A 26,213-nucleotide genomic window follows, 5' to 3' on the forward strand; every position below is an offset into this window, starting at 1 on the left:
GCCAATCTGAACTCAAAATCCAGACAAGTAAAAGAACTTTCAGTACATCGTTTAAAATATACCATCTGCTAACGTAACTCTGCATGTCACTAATTTGTAACTTCAGTCACATAAAAACATTTCAGTTTGTATTAAATATTCCAATATAAAAAAATTGATAGGATGCAAGAGTATATACTTGAATATTTTCATGGTTCTCTTGCACAATATTTTCATCAGTTTCCTATTAATATACTATACAAGTTCTGTTTTGCTAATCACATTCATCTTCTACCTGTTGCATAAGGAAAGTGGCATTTTTCTCCTTCTGCCTGATGACTTTCAAGAAGCTCTGGAAAACATGGGCAAGTACATCTAGGCTTGGGTTGCCAGCTGAGAGCAAGTTTAATTCTAGCATACAGATTTCAGGGTATATTAATTCTCCTTGACTGATGTTTTCAGTTAGGTCACTGGAATAACTTGAAGGGACCATGCATCCCGCTTCTCTTTTAGTGTCTGTTCCTGAAACAAAAACATGCATTTTGTTGATTGTTTGAGGGTTTTTGTTTTTTAGTTATTGTAAGATTACTACTACTACTACTACTACTACAACAAGTAAAGAAACTTGCCACACAAACAATTGCAAGTGGTAGATTTATTAGACATCTTGTTCAAGTATTTCAGGTAAGCCATAAAAATTCTAGAATTCCCCTCTTACTCAGACAGATTTAAAGTACATGATACAGTTAGTCTTATAATATGTCTAATATAAGATTGCCAGGTGTCCAGTTTTCAACTGGAATGCCCAGTCAAAAAGGGACCCTGGCGGCTCCAGTCAGCACTGCCAAGAGGGCCATTAGAAGTCCAGTCGGCAGTGCTGCGGATCTAAAGCAGGCTAGTCCCTACCTGTCCTGGCACCATGCTGTGCCCCAGAAGTGGCCAACAGGTCCAGCTCCTAGGTGGGGGGGAGGGGGACCCCACACAGGGCTCTGCGCACTGCCCAAGCCCCAAGCACCAGCTCCACACTCCCATTGGCCTCCTGCCCCCCCCCCCCCCGAAACCGGATCTGCTAGCTGCTTCTGGAGTGCAGCATGGAGCCAGGACAGACAGGAAGCCTGCTTCAGCTCTGTTGCGCTGCTGACTGGGAGCTGCCCAAGGAAGCCCACGTCCCAACCTGGAGCCCTAACCCCCTGCCCCAGCCCTGAGCGTCCCTCCCCCAAACCCAGAGCTCTCTCTTGCACCCCAAAACCCTCATCCCCGGCACCAGAGCCTGCACCCCCAGCCCAGAACCCACAACTCCTCCTACACCCCAACCCCCTGCCTCAACTCGCAGCCCCCACCCGCACGCCGAATCCTTTGGCCCCACCCTCCAGCCTGAAGCCCACTTCCTGCACCCCCAGCCCAGAGCCCATACTGCCTCCCAAACCCCTACTCCCTGCCCCAGCCCAGAGATCTCTCCTGGACCCTGAACCCTCATTTCTGCTCCCACCATGGAGCCTGCACCCCCGGTTAGAACTCTTGCCCCCTACTGAACCCCAACCCCCTCCCCCAACCCAGTGAAAGTGAGTCTGAGTGGTAGAGCGCGAGCCACCAAGGGAGGGGAGAAATGTAGTGAGCGGGGGTGGGGCCTCAAGGAACGTGTGGGGTTAGGGTGTTCGGTTTTGTGCAATTAGAAAGTTGGCAACCCTAGTTTAATATCTATGCTACACAGATTTACAATATAGACAGAACCACTGACAGACACACCTAACTGAAATTACAACTCCAACTCAATTATAATTAAATGCATACTTTAGATCAAATTGTTATACAAAAGCAAATACTTACAATGTACGCTTAATTTGAAAAATCAGTTTTGTAACAAAAAGAACAATGGATGTGCATGTTATTAGAAAAATTAGTATATATATATATATATACATACACACACACATACACACACACAAAGATTAAGATCAGACTAGGAAATATTTTACAAGGAAGAGAACATTGTAAAAAAATTGAGCATAGCGTTATAAAAAACACTACTTACTTAGGATCCTATCTGGAGAAGAAACTGCTTTTAGACCACAATCAATAACACACTTCAGTGAGAATGACAACAGTACTTCAGAGCAATTTGACAGAAGCCAAAACTCAGTGCGTAAAACATTTCTCAATAACATTTGGGTAAAATAGGTGTGAACCGTTCCCCTCCCCTGCAATAAAGCTGTTTCATACTGCAAAAATAAACTGAAAATCTGTTATGGCCTGTGCAATCTATTCCACTTTTGCATGTTGAGAAAAAGTCCAGTACTTCACATAAATCACATGGTAAAAGCTAGTCTATAAAACAGTTAAAGATGATTTTGCCTGATGTTTGTGCAAAGTTTGCATTTACCTTCATTCTTGCTTTCACTATCAGGGTTACTTTCACTATCTGCTTCATAGCCTTCCTCTTCAGCAAAGAGTTTAAAACTACAGCACTGCGATTCTTCAGCTTCTTCAGAAAGGTCTTCAGGTTGGGACACAGACTCCTTTTCCGTGTGATGGATCTGACACACCCATATTTAAGAACAAAATCAAACTTAGAAACAGTTGCTTATAAGTTTCACTTTCATTAAAAAACAAAATACTGTGAGATCTTCCATGTCAGAATTACCTCTGCTCTTGAAAGTGGAGAGAACAGCACAGTCCATAAAACCTATTGGGAAATACTGCCTCTACAAACATGAGTCAAAACTTCACTTGAAAACAAAACAAAAAATCTAAAGGGGTGGAGAGTACTTTTTAAAAGCAAAAATGTAAGTTGATTTTTTTTTTTATGATGAGTAAAAAACCGTATCTTAAAAACGAACCGGAAAAAGGATTCTGTCAAGGGACCCATGTTCTTAAACCTGACTTTCTGGCAGCACTAACAGTTAAAACGTGGGGGAAAAAATAAAAATAAAAATCAGAAAATTTCATTTCCAATCTAACACAAACTGACTGCGACCCTGTGCAAGTATCTTGATCTCTTTTCTTTTGTAAAATGGGGGATGATGGTTCCATACCTTGCAAAGGGTCTTGTGAGCATTAGGAGGAAAAACATCAGGGTCAATCAGCCTCCCGCACTGAAGAGCTTTCTTGAAAATTCCTCTTTTTTTTGGGGGGGGGGGGGGAGGAGGAAGACTCAGGCGGGCAATTTATCCTTGTTGTAGAGCAGGGGTGAACATACTTTTTGGCCCAAGGGCCACATCGGGGTGTGAAACTGTATGGAGGGCTGGGTAGGGAGGGCTGTGCCCCCCAAACAGCCTGGCCCCCACCACCTATCCACCCCCACCCACTTCCCACCCCCTGACTGCCCCCCTCGGAACCTCCGACCCATCCAACCGCCCCCTCCCCGCTCCTTGTCTCCTGACCGCCTGCTCCCAGCACCCCCTGCCCCTAACCATGCTCCCCCCACCCTGGAACCCCACCCCCATCCAACCCCCGCTGCTCCCTGTCCCTTGACTGCCCCTCCACCCCATCCACACCTTGACAGGCCACCCAGGGACTCCCACACCCTAATCCAACCCCCCCGTTCCCCGACCCCTGACCACCCTGCCCCAGAACCTCTGCCCCATTGAACTGCCCCCCGGAACCCTATACCCAACCCCGCCACCAACACCCCCTTACCATGCCGCTCAGAGCAGCAGGAGCTCGCAGCCCAGCTGCCCGCATGGCAGCATAGCTGTGGGGCGGAGGGGTGACAGTGGGGGAGGGGCCAGGGGCTAGCCTCCCCAGCCAGGAGCTCAGGGGCAGGGCAGGACAGTCCCACAGGCCAGATGGGGCCCACGTGCCTTAGTTTGCCCACCTCTGTTGTAGAGTGAAAAGTGAACTGAAACAAGTTTCAGATCTATTCTCCCTGAATCAATACTATGATATATATAGCTTGCTTGTTTTTCCTTTTGTGCATAAAGCACTTTCATTTATGATTGACACAGCGAATAAAACAGGCATCCACTAACTTCAATGGTGTTTACATGTATCCATGAAGGAATGACTCCCTAAAAGCATTACTAATTTTAAGCAAGCCTGTGCACATGCCTTCTGATGTGACAATGTATGCTTTTTTATTTATGAGTAGCATATACAGGCCTGATCCAGCAAACCTTTACACATATGAGTAATCCTCTTAAATCAGATTACTTGTGCTTAGTGAGAGTGTTATGCTGTTGCATACCTTCTCTGTTTTCTCTTCAGAATGATCCAGATCAGCAGAATAATTTCCCAGCGCAACTCGAAGCAGCGAATCTAACAGAGGTTTTGCTAAGTACGTTTCAATTGCTCTTGACTGGGCAAGCTGGTCCCGCATTTCAAGTAATATATCTTCCAGACACACACTCTACATGAGCAAAACAAAAACCATCCATTATGCTTGACGTTATTCTGTATTTGGCTAAATGAAAAAAAAAAATCCGTACTATATTCAGTCCCAGTATTTATGCAAGGATTACCGTATCCTAGTTTATTTTTAGCTTCCCCTGTCCACCACCAATCTCTTATCTAAATGGATTGAATTCCACTGCCATTTACATTCTCAGCCACATCTCAATCACTTGAAATAGTATGAAGATCTGTTGTTATCTGTCATCCAGTAAATCAAAATCTTTATTCTGCTGAAATTTAGGCCACTGGTTACTTCCCAACTAACAGTACAAAGCTAATACAATCAAGTTTTTAAAACACTTATTTCTTCCATACCCTTTTTCATATCCAGCAGGCTTTGCAAATATTACTCCTCACACCATTCCCCACTTTACTGATTAGGAAAATGAGACAAAGAGGTTAAGAAAGCTGCCCAAGTCCACAAAGCAAAGCAAAAGTCAGCTTGACCTGGTGTCTAATCCTTGGACCTCCAATCTGATCCCTAAACCTCAACCAAACAAATGGTACTGTTTTAGAAAAAAATAAGGAGCACTACCCTTTGCCCACTTCTAAAATAAGTTTTCACTGAGTTACTGGAAGAAAGTATTGTACATATATCCTTAAGAACTTTATGTAAAGAATATATTTACCTGGTGAAGCAACTCCACTTCCACTTTCTGTTGGGTACTATTTGCGCTGTGTAGACAAATAGTCAGCAAAGCTTCCAAGAGTTTTATACTGTGAAGTGACCACTCATTCTCTTGACTTACAAACTTCTTTCGTTCCTCAAGCTCATCAACAGTAGCAACTGAAATTTGTTCCAATTTCAAAGAATGGTCACAGGAGACACATTCAGATACCAGTTGTCCAGTAGCATCAGGATTTTCATCAAGACTATTAAGCTCCGATCGTGCCAACTGTTTGTTCACAGTCAAGTGATAGGAATCTCCTTTGAAAACAGGTTCATTAGAAGGACTGCCATTTAAACATTTATTATTTTCACTTAAAGTTCTCGCCTTTTCCTCTTGCTCCTTTTCTTTATTTTTGGCAAGTTTCTGGATTATCATGAGTATTAATCTATGACAAACTTCAAAACCACCAAGCCTATGGAACTGTCTCTGGAAAACTGAACTACACAAATAGATCCAACGACATATAGACCAAATGTCTGCTGCCCTGTGGATATGTTCTGGGGAGGGTAAAGTAAGGCTCTCTAGTGAGAGACATGGTAACTTGTGACTCAAAGGCTCACTAGCTGTGCTATCATAGCCTGATGTATCTTCAGAATCATTAGCTGAATCCCGATCACACTCTTCTTCTTTACTTACACATAAAAAAGCAACACAGAGAAATAAATTTATCAAATTGACATGAACATCTTGATTGACATACTTTTTCTTCTTTGGATAAGCTTCTCTGAGGCCTGCATAAAACTTGCTCAGGCTTTGAGGAACATCAGAAATCTGCTGGCTACGAAAGGAAGTCACTAAATCTAAAATGGGCTCCTTTTGTTCATTATCCATACCCTCTAGTTCTGGCATTGCTTGGTCTTCATGCTGATCTCCAAGGCAGAATATCAGAGTTTCAAATACTTTCAGAGAGTGACTTCTTACAGAATCTAAGTAATTCAGTTCTGTCATTTGATTCACTCCATTACAACTTAAGAACAGATTTTGTATTATCCTATGGAAGAAAGCACACAGAAACTTCACTATTATATAGGCTGGGCATAAACAGAGCTTTTTAAGATTCTTTGTCCCAGAGACACAAACAGCACACACTTTACTAGGATTCAAGAAGGAAGTTATCTTTACAGTAAAATGTATACCCAAGTATTACATACCAGGGTTACAAATAAATTTAGATTGGGGTCAAAGTTTACCTTAACCCCAACACTTTCCCATTAGCTGCTCTATTGGGGCTTATTGGCAAGAATCTATGGAGGACATCTTTTGCACTACTCTAGAGTCCTGATTAAGGATAATTCATTCGATAGTGGGAGAGAAGCCACACAATCTTGCTTCTCAAATATGGAATGCATAATGGCAGACTATTATAATGCACTTCACGTGGACTGGAAGAACATGCTGTTTAGGGCCACAAGAGTGTTTTAATTAACCTCTTCAGTTAAGTTTGCTCCAGAAGGTTTGGCACTTGCCTTTATGCTATACTTGTGCCTGAGCCTCTGATGCTCTTTTTAAAAAACAAACCATCATTTAGAATTATCTAACATGTTAAATGAACAATTTTGAAATACGTCATTGTCCCTCTTACTTCTGTTACACAATGGAAAGCACAAATTCCCTCTGAATATAACAATTTTGGAACATTATGTAACCACAGTTAGCAAGGATATTTGTTTGAATATGGACACAAACAAATGTACTTTTAATTTTATCTGAAATATTTTACAGGCAGGTTTTTGAGTCTGATGTTTTAAAATAATGTCATACTGTACACAAAATATTACTGATTATGCATGGAGGAAAAAAGCACTCTTTCATGTATTAACCCAAACTCTACTTATTTTAATTTCTAGGTGTATCTATTCACCCTCCACACAAAAAGTTATTAGTTCATACAAATCCTAACCCGAAGTCTCTGTAACCCTTTTAGGTATTTACATATTTCTGTAACAGCAAACCCCGAGCTTCCTTCCCCCTCCCCAAACCAAGAATACTTAGTTGTGGAAGTGGGCTATAGAGTTTAAAGACCTTTTATAATCTTATTTATCTAAACCACTTCCCCTTTGTAGGGATGTACGTATTTTGGAAGTGCCCAAAAATGGACGCAGCACTCCAGCTGTTCTCATTTTGACCTGCACAATCATTTGTCTCTTTGATTATAGTAATCATTTGATGAAATCTATGCCCTTTACTGCAATTGAACAATGTGTTCCAAAAGTCACACTGCTAACTTAAATACTCATGTCCTTTCCACTGCCCATTTTTTACCAAGCCATACATGGGCTGCCTTAGATAACTTAGTGACTCTAGTCTTCACTTTCCCCTCCTCAATCTTTCAATATTCACAAAGATTGTTTTCTGACAAGCTTATAAATTTCTATGCTAACCAGAATAGCTAGATTTTGTCACTATCAGTTTTCTCGAGATGTTACAAGTTTGGTTCTATTATGCATCCAGAGCAGTCTGTCTTTATAACAGTCACTTCACATGATAGATTGAAATTTTCAGGGTTGCAACTGGGCCACACAGACCATAGTCCCTTGCAGGAAGGGAAGAATACATCCTTGTTTGTGCTTTTAGCACATACCATACTTTAAGGGTAAAAAAACGCTCTCAATTTTTCTAGAATCTTCCCCTTATACTTCATGTTTTGCAAGTGCTGCAATTGTTTAACTATTTTTTAAAAAAATAAAAAAGTGAAGGTTTTCTATAAGAGATTAAAAACAAAAAAGAGTAAAGCAACAAGGAAGCAGTTCCTTGTCATTTTGGAATTATAAGAAATCCTACCTCAAGCCTCAAATATAGTTTGTTTGTTAGAATTATGGATGTACTAATAATTCTATGAATGCAGTTGCAATGGTAGAAGTTAGACATAATTCTATGCAGTCTAATTCCTTCACAAAAAAGGCACATGAACCTATTCAACATGCCCAACTAACTTTTGCTTGAGGAATAAGAAGTGAAGAATAGGTTTGTATATCGCATTCCGTATAAAGATTTTACACATTTTAGTTTTGTAGTGTAGATACTCTCATCCCAGACCTGAGACCTTCTGGGGTTTATGAACCTATTGAAAAAAGTTAGATAATAAAGGTCTCAATCCTAATTATTTACATGGTCCCCATCACCTTCATTTCCAAGTGTGTGCTGCTACCCAACCTCAAATTTATTACGTATTAATCAGTGATTAATGTACAAACATTTCTGTAATTTACAGCTACCGTTTCCCATTAATAAATAAAAAATTAACAAACCTGGATTTAAATAATGCAGGTAGTGTCTGTAAATAAATTTGAAGCACCTCCTGGGGCAAACATCGGCTATGACAGCTGCATACGTGATTGCATGCTGCAGTTATACCGAGCTGTTGAGAATGATGAGCTAACTCAACCCCTCTCTGGAGCACTGGGTTATATATATAGTTGTATAACTTCCACTGAACCACCACATTGCCCTTTTGGATTAAATGGCAAATGTGGCTTGCTATCTGCACACTGCGTTGTCTGTCTTCTTCAAAAGCAAAGTCCTGGTAAGCCTCCAAAGCATCCCACTTCAACAACATGTCTTCAGATCCTCTACTAGGCAAAATCCCTTGAAACCTATAAGAGGGACATGAAAAATTTGATGCGAGACCAATATCAGTCGAGTTGCTTTGCAGGGTATCTTCTAGCTCAGCAAGCTGGTCACAGTCAATAGTACAAATATTGCAGGCTGCCTGTATAATTTTTTGAGACACTTCAGTTCCTCCCAGTTGATCCAATATAAACTTGCTAAGGATGCTCAATATGTGCTGTTGAAAGTTTTTTAACACTGGTAACTTGGAAGCTCGAAGTAATGGAGTAATCACAGACTTTGGGTCCATACAACAACATATTCCTACATTATGTACACCTGATAGAATCTGAGCACAGGTGCTGCTCAAAGAAACTTGCTGCAGCAAGTAGAAGCACTGATGAGCACAAACAGCAATGCAACAGCAGCGTTCAGGATAATGAACTTCTCCATGTACTACCTCCTCAAAGGGGTTTCTGGGAACCTGGTTTTTAAAAGCAGAAACTGGAAGCCCCGAGAGATCTCTGTGGTGATGCATGAAGTGAGAATACTCACATCGTCTATGCCTCTTTCTTGTACACATTGACTGATGAAGCTGTTCTGATTTCACTTTTTTGATAGTGCTGATTATTTTCATAATGCTGTTGATTAGGGCTTTTAGATGTTCTGAGGCTTCGGTAGTTATTTCCTCACCCCTTGCGACCAGCCATTCCATTTGAAGCACTGTCATTTCCAATAGTTTGAATCCCTGGTGTTGTATAAATTCGTGAACGAGATCTATAGCTTGACTAAAATAAAACGGATTGGAAGCTGCACTCTGAAGACAACAGATCAGAATCTGCAAAACCCCTTCTAGAAGCTCAGGTAAAAGGAGGGCTCTGTGGCGATACTTGGAAAACACAAAGTTATCTTGAACCTCCTGTAGTGTTTTCTTTTGTCTTGGAGCAAAAGGATCAGACTGCTTTTCCAAACAAGTTTTAATTTTTAAAGCTGCTCTAAGTAAGTCTGTTAGATTTTTTCTCAAGTTGTCAGGCATAGTTTCAGCATTGGTAATATCTATGGACAAAAGGTGCAGCACTGTTCTAAAGAGCATCCTTTGAACCAGAGCCACAGGTTCTTCTGTCCAGCCTGCAGAAACCACTTCACTTTCTGCTTCACTACTCACATTGCAACAGTCTCCAAATCCTGATAAGAATTCTATTAAGGTGGGCACTACAGTGGCTGCAAGTGCAGAATTGTGATTCAAGGTAACATCAAATTTACATACTTTTTCTAACAATGACAACAAGACATGGCACAAGTCAAATGGAGAATTGTCCATGCTGCTGACCATTGCTGCCGCAGCTGACTCAATTATAACCTCAGATTTTGACTCTTGTGCTGGAACGATCTGTGTTGAATTTTCTAGACTCATGGGATCGGAATTAAAACTTCGCACTACTTCTGCCAGTGGGGAATCACCTGTTCTTGCAAGGTAGTCATCCCTAGGTGGGTATGTTACAAAAGGCTGTAGGATTTGAGACCGTCTGTGTTTAATCATTATGGTAGTCTTGTCGTCTGAATTGCCTTCTGAATCCGAAGTGGATAACTGAGATTTTCTTGCATCCCTCACAGAATACCGATGGGTGATTTTGTGCTGACGCCTAGTTTTTCGAGATGAAGAATTTAATTTTACAGGAGTCTGAAAGGATGGATGAACTATTCCTTCTAAACTTAGTTTTTCCCGTGTAGATCTCAAATAACTTGAATGTGTCTCTTTGGGCAGGCATATGTCAACTATGAAGGGTAGATTAAAATCTGTTGAAAGAAAAATCAGCATATACATTACACTTCAAAGTAACATGATCAAACTTGTATTAAATACATTTGGAGCACTTTATAACTTGAACATACATATCTTCATGATACATATTTGGTTAGTGTCTCCGAAGGTTTCCCACGGGACATTCTTTGCTTTTATTCATTCTTTAAACACCTCCAGGATAATTAAACAAAAAACATTATCACAAAATGGCTATTTACAATTCAGATTCAGCAATCTGATTTTCTTATTCTCAAAACAGGGACCCACCAGTTTCAGTTTCTTCCTATTAATAATCAAAATCTGGACTTTGAAATTTCTCCATTTTTTCCTTGAACAGCAGCAGCACTTCATTTCCCTTGCCTAGATCAACACAGACTAGGTTTTTGAGACAGAAAAAATTATATTTAGCAAAATGTGGTTTAGAAACCCCTCTTACCTGTTAAAAATCCCCTACTTTAAAGAAGCACACTGACATGCTTGGCTCTGGCTACATCAGAACAATACAACCAAAACATTAAAACTGACAAAGAGCTACTTAACAAGCTTTTACCTTTTACTGCGCTAACAAGTTGAATACGATTGCTTTTACAAGAAAGTAATTTGTTCAAATAAAAACCTAATGAAAGAATAAGCACTTAACTTACACCACTATACCTAGTCACACCATTGTACAAAATTGTCTAATTGCACAACACCCATGTGAGGTATTATAAAGCTTATCCTCAAACAAAGAGGGATAAGGCACACACAAGAAAGAAATTCACCCAATGCAACACAGCAAATCAGTGGCTAAGCTGATGTGAGAACTTAGTGCTACCCGATTCCCAACCCTGTTAAGAGAATATAGTACATGGTTCTCTTTAACAAAGATTCCAGAAAATGCTTGGTAATGGAAAAACTAAAAAAGTGTGTATTTATAACAATGCAAAACTTGGTGAACTAAGCGTCTTAATTTAAACTTCTTTCACTCCTACACAAATAATTCCTAAAAAAATATTCTGAATAAAAAAAAACATATTACAACTGTTAAAGTTGACTTTCAAGGATCCTAATTCCAGTAGTTTTACTAATATGTGCCAAAGTTATTTTTTGATGGGGGGGAGAAGAGGGGGAAATATCTGACACCCTTAATGCACTGAATACCCCCAATAGTGAGGCCAAAAGTGACATCCAAGCATATAATGTATATTGCTAACAAAAATTTGAGAACATCCAATGACAGCCTATTTGCTTTCTGCTTGTACCATGGATATGAAATGTAAGACTGCTCAGGGGTTTATGTAGGATTTGAGGATCATTATTAAGGGGTGAAATAGGCATTTTTAGTAGCCTGTATGCCTGGACTCCAATTATATCCAATAGCTAGAAACAGACATATAGGATGTCTCTACATAAGTACTTACATACCCATTTTTCAGCAGTGATGCAGCTGCACTGGTGCTACCAGTGCATAACTACTGTAGACCAGTTGCAGAGATTTTTACCCCCTACTTAGGAGCTCTGTAGATGAGATGAGAGGGTAGCAAAAAAAGCCTGTCCCTGGGTCGATGATAGAATTTAAACCATTCATAGCACCAGTGCAGCTGCACCATTGTTTAAAACCAGGTAAGACGTTCTCGCTGATCCTCATTCTTTATAAAAAGGCACAATTCTAGTGCTTGAGAAAGACCCTTATAATCAATTGCCAAAAAAAAAAAAAGTATACTTCATGCAGTCAACGGGAAAGACCAACTGGAAAGAATGAAATCTTATTGAAAAAGAGAAAGGGGAAAAAAGAGAAAGGGGAAAAAAATTATACAGAAATGCAGCCCAATAGCTCCTAATGAGAGAAATGTTTCTTGAAGTTTACCACGCTAGTAATGCTAGCTAGGGATTCATCTGGGAAATGACAAAAATATTTTATAAACTGTACACGAACAGGTTTGAGACATTCATTTTTAAGTGATACATTGTTTTAAACTAATCCTGATAAAGTCACTAATTTATCACATGTCCACAAGCAGGCTTGTACTTGAGTCAGTCAAGCTGAAAATTAAACTGGGCTTAGCTGCCCCAAGATGGGCAGTAAATTACACATACAGTAGACTATCAGACTTGCTTTATAAGTATGGTGAATCTACACATGGTAATAAGACTTAGATAAACAAAGGACTTAAAATATAGAGGAATGTGGGGACAACTCTATGTAAGATACTTTAGTCTTCCCTCTATTGGCAGAAAGTATACAGAACTCAAAAAAAGGAAGTCACCAGTCTGAAATTTAAGACTCATTGCCTGATAAAATTCCTTATTATGTATGGTTTTGAATCCATCATTTTTAAGTCACATTATTACAATACATAATTTTTGCTATGATTCTGATAGTGTAGTATGATGAAAACATACCTATCGCTTTTTCTTCTTGGACAGGTATTTTCCACACCAATGGTAGAAGTGACAGGAGGAGAGTTAGAAGTTCTTCTCGACATGTCAGCTCCTGGATTGGAAACAAAGTATTTTTAAAACTTCATGTTTTGTACTTTTACAGAAATAGCTGGACTTTTCCATCTGCCATAGATGTCCTAACGTAAATTTTGTTAAGAATTAAACACTCAGTTCCCTGCATCCCCAAAAGCTACACTAAAGAAATAACTAATCTATGCAGAAAAATTGTTCTGACCATAAGCCACAGCCAATCAGAAAGCATTGCAAATATTTAGCACATCTTTGCAATTGAATCAATAAATGTCAAAGTTATCCAAACCTTTCTTGTTGAAAGACTTCCTCACCCAAGGGAGGAAAAAACATTAAGTGAAAACTGAAAGCAAGTAACTGTTGATCTGAAGGGAGGCCATAAGAAACAGAACTGTGGATGCAAGACATGCTTTTTTTTTTTTTTTTTTTTTTAATTAAATAGCATCTGTATTGCCTTCCCACATTTAAAAAAAATGTCCTTTTGAGGCTGTAAGTTTAATAGGCTGTACCTATTAAAGGAAGAAGTTATCTGCAACAAGGCACAATGGGAGAATGGAATTCTGTGGAGGGGAAAAAAGTTTATATTCCTGTAATTTTGTTTCTCTGAAATTGTCATTCCTGGAACTCTCAACACTAAAAGAATTTTGAGCACAGAGGGCAGCAGGAAACAGGATAGAGCAAGGGTGGGCAAACTTTCGCCCGAGGGCCACATCTGGGTGGGGAAATTGCTTGCAGGGCCATGAATGTAGGGCTCAGGCAGGGGGTTGGGGTGCAGGAGGGAGTGTGGGGTGTGGGAGGGGGTGCAGTGTGCAGAAAGGGGCTCAGGGCAAGGGACTGGGGCAGAGGAGGGGTATGGGGTGTACAAGGGGGCTCAGAGAAGGGGGTTAGAGTGCAGGAGGGGGTTCCACATTCCCGGCCAATGGAAGCTTCGAGGGAGGTACCCACAGGGAAGGGCAGCGCACGGAGTTCTCGGCACCCTGTCCCCCCCGAGGCTGCAGGGATGTGGTGCTGGTCGCTCCCCGGAGGTGGCAATCCCGCAGGCCGGATCCAAAGCCCTAAGGAGCCAGATCTGGCCCCCGGGCTATAGTTTTCCCACCCCTGGGATAGAGCATGAACAAAACTCCTCACTGGCCTTCATACACCACACTCTGTCAGGGTCAATACTCCTTAAGAGCGGAGGATTTTCCACTAGTCTCCACACTAAGGAACTAAGCCCCCAAGACTGGAGTTTTAGCAGATGCTTTTCCCTGAAGAAACAGTTTTTCAGAAGCCCCAAGAAGCTGTGAAATCAGCTTGCAAACATGTTATATTGTTCTTGGGAGCCAGGTAGATGATTATATTTATTTATAAATCAAATAAATAAAAGTAAAAAATACCATCTAGCTCTTATATAGCACTAATCATCCATAGATCTCAAAGGAGTTTACAAACAAATAGCGGTCAGTATCATTTTATAGTGAGAGAAACTGAGGCACGGAGACTAATTTGCTGTGGTGGCAGCACCAAGGTTTCTGAGTCTTCTTCTCGTGACTGGGACTTGGAAGAGCTCCATCCCCTTGTGCCGAGCAAGTGGAGGGAGCATCCAGTCTCTTGGATTTAGAGGAAGATGTAGCCCCATGCTTATGGGTGTGCTTCTGAAGGTTCCAACGAGGCCCCACCATGGGGTCAGCTCTGGAACCAGAGTCAGACGTTGTAGTAGGAGGTACATTTCTCACTGAATCAGGCTGATGTTCGAGAGGGTTCTCCAGCCTCGGTCTGAGTGCCGTCTCATGCCATCTCCATGAGAAATTTGAAGCTCAACCTTCCGGCTTCTGCTGGAGAAGGATTGACAATTGCTACATCTAGCGCAATGTGAGTTTCTCCCAGGCAGTAGAGGTAGCATTGATGGCCATCACTGACCAAGAAGGATTGTGGGCAGGAGGCACAGATTTTGAAGCCCAGGATGCTGGGCACAGTCATGCGACTGCCTAAGAAACTGGGGGAGGGTGCATCAGGTGAACTCACAATTCTATTCTAAAACTATAATTAAACTACTAACTACTAAAACTAGGAAAGAAACTAATAAAACTCTAGATAAAACTGGTTATTAAATTACAGCTGTGATCTTGTCAAAGTTCAGAGACGAGGATATTGAACATTCCAACCTGGACAAGGAGTGGTGAGAAAGAACTGGAAACGTGGTCTGTTCACCCTGCCCTTTATTGCCTTGGATGGAAGCACAATGCAAGTCAGGGTACATGCACGGACCAACGGATACTACTTTCAAGTTCTCCGACTCCAGGCACATGGTGTGCATGCATAAACCTCAATGGAATACAATAGGGTTATTGAAAGAAGAACTCTACCTCTTTTGCACAAGTTAACATTGCTGTTATGTAATACATGGATATTTAAGTCAGTTCTTATGGTCTTGGAAGCTTGTCTCCAGAGACAGGAGAATGAACCTCTGTCTCCTGAGTACCTATTAAAAGGTAAAAATATATATTGCTAACAGAGTTTCTCCTGGAAAGGAATGAACAATAGCTTTCAGCCCAATGTGAGCAGGACAAGTAGGTCTGTATAATCAATTCAAGATAGCTACTTTTCCAGATGCATTTATTTATGCAGGAACTTTACACAGTGTAACCTCTTGATTTCAGTGGAAATTTTAAAGAGGGACCTGCAGCACCACTGGTAAAGTATACAGTTAACTGCAAGCTACAGTGAATGTTTTTCCCCATTACTTTGAAATCACATGTCTCAGCTATACCTTCGAAATGTTGCCCATTTATGCATATGTAGAATGATATCTTAATTACATGATCAGATACTACTTTTCCCCCAGGACTTCTGTCTCATTCAGCGCACAAGATAAACACATGGCACAGAATTATGGTTGCATGGAAAACCATACAATTGGTATTTATTAACTTTCAAAGGCTTCACTTTGCAACCTAAAGGCTAATATAGTTTGTGTCTGTAACTAAATGCATTAAAACACCACTCCTAATATGGAACCAGGCATATAAATTTCAGTGGTGGTTCCATTCAGGTCATTACAGCCTATTCCGCTTGTTCCAGTTCTCTGTCACCCACTTCTCCTATGCCCAGGTCTACTTCCTCCCTTGGGCTGCTTTTTGCCACTTCCTTCTCCCTGACCAATGGGAAACTGCATAATAACAAAAGGAAAGCGTACCTGTCAAGACTATTTCTCTTTTGTTCTTCCTTCCCCACCTCAATTGTTCTCTTGTTCCCCATAACAAAGAGCAAGAGATTCCTAAAGATGTTCTTACAAAAAAGTTGCCACCTATACTGCTTAATACAGTGAAACAGGCAGGTAGTATTATCACTAGAATCAATGGAGCAAAAGGTAGGAATGAAGGCTTGGTCTACACTGAAGTAGTATCTGCATAGTTACATCAGTCAGAGATGTGAAAAAACACCACCAACTGACAGTTATGTCAACAAAACCTTCATTATGGACGCAGCTATGTCCAAAAAACAGTGCTTCCTGTCAACATAGTAACATCTTTCAGGGAGATAACGTTCCTACATGGGTAGAAAAACTTTATTAATGCAGGCCAAATCTCTACACTAGAGGGCAATGCCAGCATATCTATATCGGTACAGTCTCCACAGCATAACCTCTTCCTCCTGCAGTTCTCCTGACCAGTCTTCTACTGAATTTAGTTTATCCTTGTTTTCTACTTATCTACAAAATGAAACCTTCAAGCACTTTTAGCACATTTCATTTTGCAATGAATCAGTACAAGTGAGAAATAAATGAAAATTTGCAATGTGCCAAAAATGCAGTGGTCTGCTATTAGGTACATCAGGTTTAGGGAAAAAAAAGCCAAACATTCCTATATTATATTTTTATATATTTATAAATATATAATAGAGCCCAACTCACCCCAAACAATTGTAGACAATCATACACAGCTGTTATAATGTGTTCCTCAAAGCACTATATAAACGTTAATAGCTGCCCACTTAACAGCTTTTACGAGTGTCAGTTAAAAATTATGTTAACTGACCCGGTATCAAAATCTCTCTCTCCTAGGCTTCCATCAGTTAAATATGAAGTTCTGATGACAAAAAACAAAAAACCCAAAACCTGTCTCTTATCCACAGATACAATATAAACAGAAAGTAATACAGTTAAATTCCCTCTAGACCTGGAGTGTAAAACTAACCCACAGAAGATATTAATTAGAACCTACTGTGCATCAAATTATATGAAGGTTGGCATGAACACAAATAGTATCAATATTCTACAATACTGTGGTTTCAACATGTTCTCGGAATTAGAATTAGGATAATGACAAGACTCTGAATCCCAAGATAATTATTTTTACAGGTTTAAATTCCATAAATAGCATTAACGAAGAGCTACAAAATTTGAGTGGGAAATTTACTGTTCTCCCTGGTACTTACAAATCTTCAAAGATTCATAAAGTCCTTACACAAATCTGTAGGTGCCATCATCTATAAAAAACATTTAGAATCCACAGAGACTGTAAAAGTGCATTTGTAATGTCAGTCCTAAAATTCTACACCTTTGAGACAGTGCACTGCAAGGAACTAGTTCTAGAATTGTCTGAATTTCTACTAAATGCGAATGAATACTCAAAAGTTAGAAACAATGCAGTTGTAAACAGGATAACTTATAAAACAAATAACTTAATGAGACCATGAAGCTTCATCTGCACCATATTAGGTAGGTAATAACTGCATCTTAGTTTATCAGAGAGCTAATGTAATATTAAGAGTTGTGTTTTGCAGATAGCAGTACCACCTGCTTTTATGGAGATTCTGTTTGCCTTGTTTATTAAAATGTGTACTTTGTAGGGAAGATTTCTGGGTTGCTGGATTAGCTGATGTTGACATTATTTAGAAACAAAGACAAGAGTTGAAGACTATAGTATTATTGTTTAAACTGGAGACCGCTATCAGAATAGATTAGAAATGTGATTATGGAAAAGAAGTGCACACAAACAAAAAAGGAACTATTAGTTTAAAGACTTCACTACCATCTTGAATTTAATAGGCTTTTTAAAATTCCAATTTCTGTTTAAGTACAGTATGGCTTGTACATTTAAAAAGCATTTCAAAAAATACTAAATTTTTTCGCTCCGTGTTGATGTTATAAGGGTTTTTTTAGCAAGGGATAAATTGATTAAAAATGGGAAAACGCAAAGGGCTGGCAAATGAGCAAAGTGAACAAACAGAAAAAACATTATCAGCGTGAGCTAACTTTTCAGTTAAGAACAATGCTTTAGATTTCTGTAAGAGAGTCTGGTTGAATGGGAGAACCTGGGAGAAAACCCAGAGATGCATGTGAAATAGGAGATCACATTCTAGGGTGTTGGTGACACAGCGTGCATGGATATTGAACAGGAATGGCAAAAAAAATTTACGCAAAAGCTTTTGGGGGGGGAGGGAGGAGGAGACAGGATGACAGAAAATTGGATTTTTGACAACATGAGACTTAATTGTAAGTGTCTGCTTTCCTTCCCCGCCCACCTTGGGCTTTCGGTTGAGGGAAAGTCAAAATTCTCTGCTAAAAATTGAGTGAAAAAAGAGTTTGTTGGTTTTGCTGACATTTTATATAGGAAAAAAACCCAACATTTTCCAACAAGCTCTAGTATTTTAGCCTCTGAACAGTGGCGAGGAGATTTCCAATACTGCACTGTATAGCATCTCTAGAAGTGGGTGTCTCTCTCGTTTAGGCCTGCACCCCAACTACAAATTCTAGTCCCAGTACTACAGTCTGATCTTTTAGCACAGACCCCGGAAGACCACCACGCTAGTGGATCTAGCTAGTGGAACACTAGCTGTTTCAAAGGAGCATGCATTTACCTATTTGTCCTTTTTCTAGTAAGGACAGAAAGAAAACTGCTACTATTAAACAAAATAAAAAAAGTTTATGGTCTTTCACACTTCTTTTAATCATGTTCACACAATACCATGCAAAATAAGAAAACCCAGAGAAGAAAGTACAAAATCTCAAAGGGAAAATACAAACAAAAAAGCTTATCAAAGAGAAACATCCTGACACAAACATATTTTCTTCAAAAACACAACAGCAGAAGTGCAAGCTGCTGTAATGCAAATATAATCTACAAGTTACTCAAAACTATGAAAACTATTACCTGATCTATGTTGGAATTGAGTGTGGTAAGCAAAGTAAAACCACGACCCTGAACAAGGTATTGTCCAAGTGCTGCCATGTGAGTTTCCTCCTCTTCCTCCTCCCTGGCCTCTGCCCTCTGGACAACAGCATTGCAGAGACGATTGACATCTATCAAAAATTCACGTGCCAGTGAATTACTGGCACTGCTCATGTCTGAGCTGCAAATACAAAAAAGAAAAACAGAAGTATCAAAGAGTATCCTTTAAAAAGTTTACAATTCTCAAGATTTTGAACTGCACATGAAGTCTATAAGACTCAACAAGTTTAAAAAAATTATTTCTATTAGTTTAAAAAAAAAAAGTGTGGCTTCAGCTATTTTCACCCTCCATGAACTACACTAAACGTAAGTTAGTCACTGATATCCACCATCTGTAAATTTGACGCATTTCTGTTTCTCATCCAGATCATGAGATATTTTCATATACTCATGACTGCTTTTATATTTTCTAACTATTAACATGCAACACTCATTTATACAATATCTATTAAATATACTTCCACAAAGCAAAAAAGTTTCCCTTGTGAATGTATAAAAGGAAATTAATGGCTTAATTCCAGTTTTCTAGTAACCTAGAAGTAAGCTGTAATGCCCAGACTGCATATTTAGCAGCAGTTAAAACTTAAAGGAAAATGACTAAGTCAGAGGAAAATCAGACATCCCATGATGTAGGATTTTTTTTTTTTAAAAGAAGTCTAAATAAACACTGTGAATTCAAACTAAATGCATCTTCTCACTCTCTATAAAGTATGCATGCGTACTGTATACATAGGCTGGGACTTTGTTCAAAGAAGATTAAGAGAGCTAAATGCCCAAATCCTATTGAAATTCAATGGGATTTGGGCATCTAGCTCCCTCCTGTGGTTTTGAAAATCCCAGCACCACTGCGCAAGTGAGGCACAAGTACAGTAACTCCTCACTTAAAGTCATCCCAGTTAACCTTGTTTTGTTGGCGATTAACTAGGGAACATGCTCATTTAAAAGGTGTGCAATGCTCCCTTAGAGCATTGTTTGGCAGCCGCCTGCTTTGTCCACTGCTTGCAGAAAGAGCAGCCCATTGCAGCTAGCTAGTGGGGGCTTGGACTCAGGGTGGACTGGCAGCCCCCCAATCATCTTCACGCTCCCCTAAGTTCCCTGTGCATAGCCGCCCAGCAGGCTATCAATTGCGGCAGTTCAGCTATCCCTCCCTGCACTGCTATGTCCTGCTCCTGCCCTCTGCTCTGGAGCTGCTCCCAGGAGCCTCCTGCTTGCTGGGGGAGGGGAGGGAGGAGAATCATAGAATATCAGGGTTGGAAGGGACCTCAGGAGGTCATCTAGTCCAACCCCCTGCTCAAAAGCAGGGCCCATCCCCAATTAAATCATCCCAGCCAGGGCTTTGTCAAGTCTGACCTTAAAAACTTCTAAGGAAGGAGATTCCACCACCTCCCTAGGCAACGCATTCCAGTGTTTCACCACCCTCCTAGTGAAAAAGTTTTTCCTAATATCCAACCTAAACCTCCCCCACTGCAACTTGAGACCATTACTCCTTGTCCTGTCCTCTTCCACCACTGAGAACAGTCTAGAGCCATCCTCTTTGGAACCCCCTTTCAGGTAGTTGAAAGCAGCTATCAAATCCCCCCTCATTCTTCTCTTCCGCAGACTAAACAATCCCAGTTCCCTCAGCCTCTCCTCATAAGTCATGTGTTCCAGACCCCTAATCATTTTTGTTGCCCTTCGCTGGACTCTTTCCAATTTATCCACATCCTTCTTGTAATGTGGGGCCCAAAACTGGACACAGTACTCCAGATGAGGCCTCACCAATGTCAAATAGAGGGGGACGATCACGTCCCTCGATCTGCTCGCTATGCCCCTACTTATACATCCCAAAATGCCATTGGCCTTCTTGGCAACAAGGGCACACTGCTGACTCATATCCAGCTTCTCGTCCACTGTCACCCCTAGGTCCTTTTCCGCAGAACTGCTGCCTAGCCATTCGGTCCCTAGTCTGTAGCTGTGCATTGGGTTCTTCCGTCCTAAGTGCAGGACCCTGCACTTATCCTTATTGAACCTCATCAGATTTCTTTTGGCCCAATCCTCCAATTTGTCTAGGTCCCTCTGTATCCTATCCCTGCCCTCCAGCATATCTACCACTCCTCCCAGTTTAGTATCATCCGCAAAGAGGAAGGGAAGCTAATGTCCGGGTGTCCCAGTTGCCTCTGCTCCTGCCCCCCGCTTACTCCTTCTCCATACAGAGCTGGGAGGGACACGACAGGGCTCAGGACTGAGGGAGACTGCTGGCCACAGCTGCCATCTCAACTTGCTGATCTACTTAAAAAGGCAGGTTTCAGAGTAGCAGCCGTGTTAGTCTGTATTCGCAAAAAGAAAAGGAGTACTTGTGGCACCTTAGAGACTAACCAATTTATTTGAGCATAAGCTTTCGTGAGCTACAGCTCACTTCATCAGATGCATACCGTGGAAACTGCAGCAGACATTATATACACACAGAGATCATGAAACAATACCTCCTCCCACCCCACTGTCCTGCCCCCCCCCCCACACACCCGGTGTGTGTGTCTGTCTTCCATGCCATCTCTCCTCCCTCCATTCATGCTGCCTTGTAGAGTGTGAGGCTACATTAACAACGTGTTAACCCTTGAGGGCTCAGCCAAATGCAAGATCATTTAGTAGTAAGGCATTCCCTGGGAAATATCCCACCCTCTAACTTCACCACCTCAACCAAGCTTCACAATCATCATTGCTGTGTACAGTATTAAATTGTTTGTTTAAAACTCTGTGTGTGAGTGAGAGAAAGAATAGTTTTTTGTCTGGTGAAAAAAAATTTCCTGGATCCTAAACCTTCCCCCCCACCCCATTTACATGAACTCTTATGAGGGAAATTGGATTAGCTTAACATCGTTTTACTTAAAGTCGCATTTTTCAGAAACATAACTACAACATTAAGCAAGGAGTTACTGTAAAGGGACTCCAGCATCTTTCCCAGGATAGAGCAGGCTTTACTTTCAAAAATCAAACTTTTAAAAACCATAAGTAAATTAGAACAAAACAGATTTAAAACTAAAACATCTCAATTTCTAATGAAGTTAATATTAAGTTTTGGATCTACCAGGATGGACAGTGGTCCTTTTAATTAATCAAATGATTGAAATAAATATTCATTAATAATGCATGTTGCTCAAAATGTGATTCTACTTTGGAGAAGACTCAAATGCAGTAGAGCAAGATTACTTTCAATTCTTCACATTATATATGTCCAAACATTTGAATTTTACTTTAAAATAAATGCAAACAGTGCACTGGATTTCAGTATTTGGACACTATTTTTTAATATTTTTAAAAGCAAAAAATAAGAAGAAACATGTCTAGATTATCTCCTCCCCGCCCAACTATTATGAATTTTCTCTTTCCTCTCGTAAATAATATTATGGTAATATTGTTAGTTGACCAGTAACACACATCGGCAATTTGAAATGAACAGGAAGGGAAAATTATTTACGTTGTAACTTCTAATATTACAGAAAGATCAAAAATTATCTATGCTACTGAAAAAGGCATAGTGAAAGTGGCATGAAACAGTGGTGGTGCAGTAGAAAAATATTGGGTGCACTAGAATACACAAGAAGTGAAGAGAATAAATGCAATATGACTCATTTCAGTTACTGGTAACAAGACTAAATATAAGAACCGAAAGTAAATTTAAAAATAGAGTTAAGATGTGAGATCAGTAAGAACAGGCCCAGGTGTGACTCCCTCCACACCAGCAAATAGGAATAAGGATCTCAAGGACTGCTTAACTCCATTCTTTAAAATACTTGTATTAATGTTGCTGAAATGGAGGAAAAAACCCTGTGCAGTCATTATGTCAAATATGTATCTTAAAATAATTTTAAACACAAGCCTACAATAATTTTGGGTTTAAGAAGTTATGCGATACTCAAAAACTCATCATGTGAATGTTGTGATCACTACTTCTTCCACTGAAAGCTGCATTTTGCATGAGCACCTTTTCATTCATAGCAATAAAATTGTACACTTAAAGAGTATAGGTGTCTGTAACATTGGACATCCTAACACTAAGTGTTTGGTCATAGAAAAATCTCTGGCCAAGACACAATTGGAACGAGGGGCTGGCAGGGTGGTTTACATACATATGAAAAAAATGTGGCATTCAGGTCCAATCATTGCAACTTATGGTGCAGGCAGGAGCTAGGAGCACTACAAAAGGTGAGCCTTCAGCCTTGTGCAGTGGAAGAGAGGAAGAAAAAGCATGCTTTGTGACCAGAAAAAGGCTAAGCATGACAAGAGATCTTTGGAAGGAAAATGAAATGAAGGATGTTAAGATACTCAAGGAAAGGGAGAGAGAAAAATTCAAACAGAGATGAAAACAGAGACAAGAAACTCAGAAATGAACTCTTCCTTGTAAGAGATTTCAGTCTCCCCTATTTGAAAAAGAGAAGTGAGGTAAGTGTTGTTTTTTAAGTGTAGAGGCATCACTGATCTTAGCTGTTACCAATTATGACTCATGCAAATACTACCAGCGAAAATGCTATGTACACCTATGACGTAGAAATAAATATTTATGGTGTGTAATGTAAATGCTAACTGCTACTTATCAGGTTGTTGTTTTAAATACAGCTTCTAACACATTTCTTTTCTTTTTACAAGAGAAAAAGAGATAAAACTTTAAGGAAATATTCCCAGAATTTATCTGTAAGACAAGAGACATGTTTGTAAGTCACAATGTCTTTAAAAAAATATCTGTAATATGCTATTTTCTAATTCTGAAGTTAATAAAGTTTAAATGTAGTGTTTCATAAACTTATGAAATTGACCAATAAATCCCTCTCAAGTCTTTTTTGAGTGTCAGGATGGAGGATTGACTCTGGTAACAGGGAATAAAGATTATGCAAGCTAATAACATAAAACATAAAAGCTACTGTAGTTCAAATATTTCGAGGCAAATTATTGACAAATGTTTTTCCACAGAAGTGATGCTAAAATTTTCAGATTGGCCATCATTTGCATGTATACACAGACTTTTTGAGCATTAACACCTGTGACTACAAATGAGGAGCAAATATTAGAAGCCATGAATTATACAAACAAATGTAAATGCTTGAGAAGTGCATACACAGGTATAAGGACTAACATAACTGAATGCAAAGATGGAGGACCCTTATTTGGGTGCTACCACAAAAACATATAATATCAAATATCTAAAGGCCTAAATATGGGGGGGGGGAGGGGAGAGAATTCATGAGTTTAGGAAAGAAACAGTAAATCAAAATCATTGCCAGGCTTACAATCATTATTACAATACAACTGACAAAGTGGGCAAGACCCTACCCTAGGCGAGATGAAAAGTAAGTGCTATGCTTAGGTAGGAAGAAGTATGCAGCATACAAAGATAAGATTGTCTTGGAGACGTACAAAGATGGCTAGGAAAAAAAGGGATCCAACTTGTGACTCAGATGGCAGACTAACTAGGACAACAAGTTTAGGAAAAAAGCTTGCGCAAAAACCAAGGACCAGAATGAAGCTCCAGGTGTTTCACATGACGTATCTATCTGACAGCCCTCTCATGCTTCCCTGTAGTCTAGCCAGGCTACAATGTTGACCTGCAGTAGTTTCTCCAGCTTCAGGCAGCTATCTACCCCATCACTAGTTCAGGCAGGGAGTGAAGCAAAGTAGGTGACTCTCACCTGTGAGTAAAAATCACACATGGAGATGCACAAATCTTGGCAGCTCTGGACATAACTATAATAAAACTGTCTAGAACTTGCAGGGTTGGGCCACACAGACACAGACAGTTATAAACTTTAGAGAAAATATACTAAATCAGAACATTTAAAATAGCAGTTTGTCTGAAATAGCCATGAAGGAAAATTACTGTAGACAGAGCTCCCTTTATGGCTCTTTGACTAATCACCAAAATTTAAAAAGAGCAGTTGTCAATCAACTGGAAAATGAAGTTCCTGATTATCAATATACTTTTCCCCCATGTCTTTACAGTGTAAGAATTAAGGGGGGAAAAGATTCTTCTGGTAGTACTTAAGTAACCTGAATCCCTCATTCTTTTCTAAATAAAAGGTATGCTTCAGAAGAGTTATTTAATGTTTTTAAATATCCCAAAACATGGCGGTCTTTGAGTGACTATCACATACAACATCTCCCATGCTTAAAATTAGGACAAATATTTTTTAAAATATAAAGGCCATGATGCCGATCATGTAGCCTCAACTATGATTCAGTTTGTCAAACTGTCAGCATTTGTTTCTTTTAACTTTCCAAAGTGAACTTTTATCTTCATCAAATGTCAACTGCTCAGTTTTCTAAAGTAACATGAATCCTTACCAACCCTCCACAGATTTCAGCCTCATGTTTCATCTGAGTTGTATTTAGAATACTACTTGTAGTTAGTGCTTATATACAGTAACACCTTTTGACTGAAGGTGCTTTAGAGCAATGGCTCTGTAAAGCAGACAGCAAGTATTCTACCAATTTAACTTAGGTAAATGACATATTTTCAAGGCTGTCCACTAATTTTGGGTGGACCATTTTAGTATCCTGTTCCATATGCAAAGAGGTGCCCAGCACTCTCAACTCCAGTTGACACCACTGCGAGTACATGTTGTCAGCATCTCTTGGAAGAGGAAGCTGGGGGTAAAATCAAGTGCAAGAAGTCTCAAGTTGAGCACTTAAACAATAAACATTTCTATAAATAAGAATTAGTTCATAAAAAAGAGAGGGCCTTTGCAAGCTTCACTATTACCTCAAATGTGTCCTAAAAACTTATCAAATATGATAGCTTAATTATAACGTAGGCTGTATGGAAAGCAATCTTTAGCATGTATTACATCTGTAATAGCAGCAAGGAGACCAGAGCAAAATAGCCAAGTAGTTTTCTGTAAAAACACCTTCTGCCGGTTTCTTATTGTTCAGTTTAGCAATTTAAGCACTTGATAAGACATATGAAGTGCTTTTAAGATCAATAATGAATGATTTCTCACTGTGATACAGTACTAGCATGCATTGTATACAGCTAAAGCTATGAAAACACACTTATATCGTACATTGTTAGACACCTTCTCTTCCTCTTGCTGACTATAGCATTGACACTGGTCTCTCACCGACTGACACTTGCTCTTATTCTGAAGTAGCAAGCAAGCAACTAATATGATTAAGAAGAAGTAGGTCTAG

The 26,213-nt window shown here is 39.8% G+C and overlaps 1 protein-coding gene across 1 annotated transcript in view; it reads right to left on the minus strand.

Annotated features, from left to right (window-relative positions):
* The window catches only part of LYST (lysosomal trafficking regulator), a 175,964-nt gene that overhangs the window by 102,888 nt on the left and 46,863 nt on the right, over nt 1-26,213 (minus strand). Inside the window, exons 2-8 of the mRNA XM_048843805.2 lie at nt 18,978-19,176; nt 12,775-12,865; nt 8,288-10,382; nt 4,998-6,030; nt 4,163-4,324; nt 2,360-2,513; nt 275-501 (exon numbers count right to left, since the gene is read on the minus strand). Of these exons, the coding sequence (XP_048699762.2) occupies nt 275-501; nt 2,360-2,513; nt 4,163-4,324; nt 4,998-6,030; nt 8,288-10,382; nt 12,775-12,865; nt 18,978-19,169 (3,954 nt within the window). The 5' untranslated portion in view covers nt 19,170-19,176. The remainder of the gene's footprint in view (nt 1-274; nt 502-2,359; nt 2,514-4,162; nt 4,325-4,997; nt 6,031-8,287; nt 10,383-12,774; nt 12,866-18,977; nt 19,177-26,213) is intronic.

The sequence above is a fragment of the Caretta caretta genome, chromosome 3, assembly GCF_965140235.1.
Source record: "Caretta caretta isolate rCarCar2 chromosome 3, rCarCar1.hap1, whole genome shotgun sequence".
Taxonomy (NCBI): domain Eukaryota; kingdom Metazoa; phylum Chordata; order Testudines; family Cheloniidae; genus Caretta; species Caretta caretta.